Source organism: Rattus norvegicus, chromosome 19, assembly GCF_036323735.1.
Source record: "Rattus norvegicus strain BN/NHsdMcwi chromosome 19, GRCr8, whole genome shotgun sequence".
Lineage (NCBI taxonomy): Eukaryota > Metazoa > Chordata > Mammalia > Rodentia > Muridae > Rattus > Rattus norvegicus.
In genome coordinates this window covers 42393109-42395876 of record NC_086037.1, presented here as the reverse complement: position 1 = coordinate 42395876, position 2768 = coordinate 42393109, and the positions used below count along the sequence as shown (strand labels likewise).

Below are 2768 nucleotides of genomic sequence, written 5' to 3'. Positions count from 1 at the left end.
TATTTTTATGGAAAACCCTACATTAGATCCTGAATTTCAAAGTTATAAACATTTTTTGTGTGTGTGGAATTAGGAAAATTTGATGCATATAGTGTAGTAAATGGTAGTTAAAACTTATTCTTTAGATACAAATGCAACTTCAATGTTCTCCTTATTTGCTTTAAATAATGCTTCTTTATTCTTTTTTACTCATTCACTCTTATTTAATTGTTAAAAGTTAAAATACATATGTCATTGAGACTAGAGATGGGTCAGTCAATGAAGTGCCTGCCATGTAATCATGGGGACCTGAGTCTGGATTCCCTGTACCCATGTAAGACATCAGATGCATTGGCACCCATCCTCTCTAATCTTAACTGAGGAGGGGATACAAGCAAATCTGGAAGTCTTTCTTGCTGGACAGCTAACCATGAGAATGAGTGAGCTCTGTGTTACTTGAGAGATCTTTCTTTAAAACCTAATGTACAGAACAATAGAAGAAGATGACAAACATTAACCTCAGGGATCCAGATCTGCATACCTATGCACTTGCACATGCACATGCACGTGCTCATATACACACGAACAGGAACAAATACATATCTCATATACATAAAGTTCAAAAATCTTAGAAATCAGATAGTCTACCGAAATTCTCACTACTGTCCCTTTTCCCCTAGACTTGTTAACTAAATGGGGATTATCATAAGTCAGGCAATTTTTGAAAGCTGAATGTTTCCTCAGTGCAAAGCAATTGAAATTGTTTTCTTCTGTAGGCTGAGCACTTTTGCCTAATAATATTATAAGAAATGCTGATCAGATACAGGAATTAGTAATTGCCAACATCACACAGTGCCTAAGTAGTGAGGAGAGCCTTCTGAACCCCTGTACTCACAGCTGTTAGACCACAACTTCAGAAACAGGGCAGCTGGAATGCTGTCTAGCACAATAAGGTGGCCGTAGTTTATATCAATTTGTTATATGTTTCACTAAAAGTAGAAGAGACAAGTTCAAACTTTCCTGACACAAAGAAATGATACATTTATAAGGAGAGGAGAATGCAAATTACCCTGCTGTAATCATTTAATCACAGTTGGGACAAGAACTTAATTATCACACTGTACCCCATAAATATGAGCAATTACTCTTATTTAATAAATCTCTCAATGAAAAAATTAATTCAAACATAGCTCCACATGCTGTCTTTCATCTAAACCAATAACCTCCTATATAACCAAGATGGTTTATATCCAAGATTCTATTTTCCACTCTCAGCCAGAAGAATCCTTTTAAAATGTAAGGTAAAAATTAACAGTTGGCTCTCTGCTGCATGTTTCATAGACAGATATATCTTCTTCTGTGGTACCAGCCTCACCCCTTAGATGTGATGATCAAAGCCTTAGTGAACAGATTTGGGCATCTGGTTACCAGGGCTGCCAGCTCATCTGGAAAATTGGAGATTGTTGCCATCGATAACCCCTTCATTGACCTCAACTACACGGGCTACATGTTCCAGCATGATTCTACCCATGGCAAGTTCAATGGCATGGTCAAGCTGAGAATGGAAAGCTTGTCATCAACAGGAAGGTCATTGCCATCTTCCAGGACTGAGAAAATGGCGTGATGCTGGTGCTGAGTATGTTGTGAAGTCTACTGATGTCTTCACCCCCATGGAGAAGGCCAGAGCCCACTTAAAGGGAAAGGCCAAAAGGGTCATCATCTCCGCCCCTTCTGCCAATGTCTCCATGTTTGTGATTGGTATGCACCAGGAGAAATATGATATCTCCTTCAAGATTGTCAGCAAAGCTTCCTGCACCAACTGCTTAGTTTCCAGACAAGTCACCCATGACAGTTTTGGCTTTGTGGAAGGACTCATGACCACAGTCGATGCTATCATTGCCACTCAGAAGACTGTGGATGGTCCCTCTGGAAAGCTGTGGTGTGATGGGCTTAGGGCTGCCCAGAACATCATCCCTGCATCCACTGGTGCTGCCAAGGCTGTGGACAAGGTCTTCCCAGAGCTGAACAGGAAACTCACTGACATGGCCTTCCATATTCCTACCCCCAATTTGTCTTCTGTGTATCTTATATGCCACCTGGAAAAGTATGCTGGCTTCAAGAAGGTGGTGAAGCAGGCATCAGAGGGCCCATTAAAGAGTATTCTGGGCTACACTAAGGACCAGGTTGTCTCCTGCAACTTTAACAGTGATTCCCACTATTGAACCTTTGATGCTGTGGCTGGAATTGCACTCAAAGACAATTTTGTCATTTCCTGGTGTGACAATGAATATGGATACAACAATAGGGTGGTGGATAACATGGCCTACATGGCTTCCAAGAAGTATGAATCCTTGGACCACTCATACCAGCAAGAACATGAGAGCAAGAAAAGTCCTAGGCTGTGGAGGATTGCCTGTCCCAATTTAGTCCCTGATACTGAGCATCTTTTCACAGTTTCCATCCCAGACCCCCAGAGTAACAGGAGGTGCCCAGGGACCCCTACTCTCTTAAATACCATCAATACATGCGCGTGCCTGTGCGTGTGTGTGTGTGTGTGTGTGTGTGTGTGTGTGTTTGTCCTTATGTTCCCCCATAGAAAAAAAGAAAAGACAAACTAATCGTAGTATTTTCATACAAGAAAATGCTCCTCTACAATAGAAAAAAAAAACCCTCCTTTTGAGAAGGGCTTGGGCTTGGCCATGTGAATATCTTAGTGTGTTCTACTGATCAGAAGCAGCTTACTGCAGATCATGTCCTATGTGGCTCCCTTTGCATCAGTCATGAAGCAG

At 41.4% G+C, this 2768-nt stretch overlaps 1 protein-coding gene across 1 annotated transcript; it reads left to right on the top strand.

Annotated features, from left to right (window-relative positions):
• The first annotated feature begins 1649 nt into the window (after positions 1-1649).
• LOC134483684 (glyceraldehyde-3-phosphate dehydrogenase-like) lies at positions 1650-2201 on the top strand. Its single transcript, XM_063278886.1, has one exon. The coding sequence runs from the start codon at positions 1650-1652 to the stop codon at positions 2199-2201; it is 552 nt and encodes a 183-aa protein (XP_063134956.1).
• The last annotated feature ends 567 nt before the right edge of the window (positions 2202-2768 follow it).

Excerpts from the sequence above, each read along its gene's own strand:
- LOC134483684 (XM_063278886.1), top strand. The coding sequence starts at position 1,650 with ATGGAGAAGGCCAGAGCCCACTTAAAGGGAAAGGCCAAAAGGGTCATC.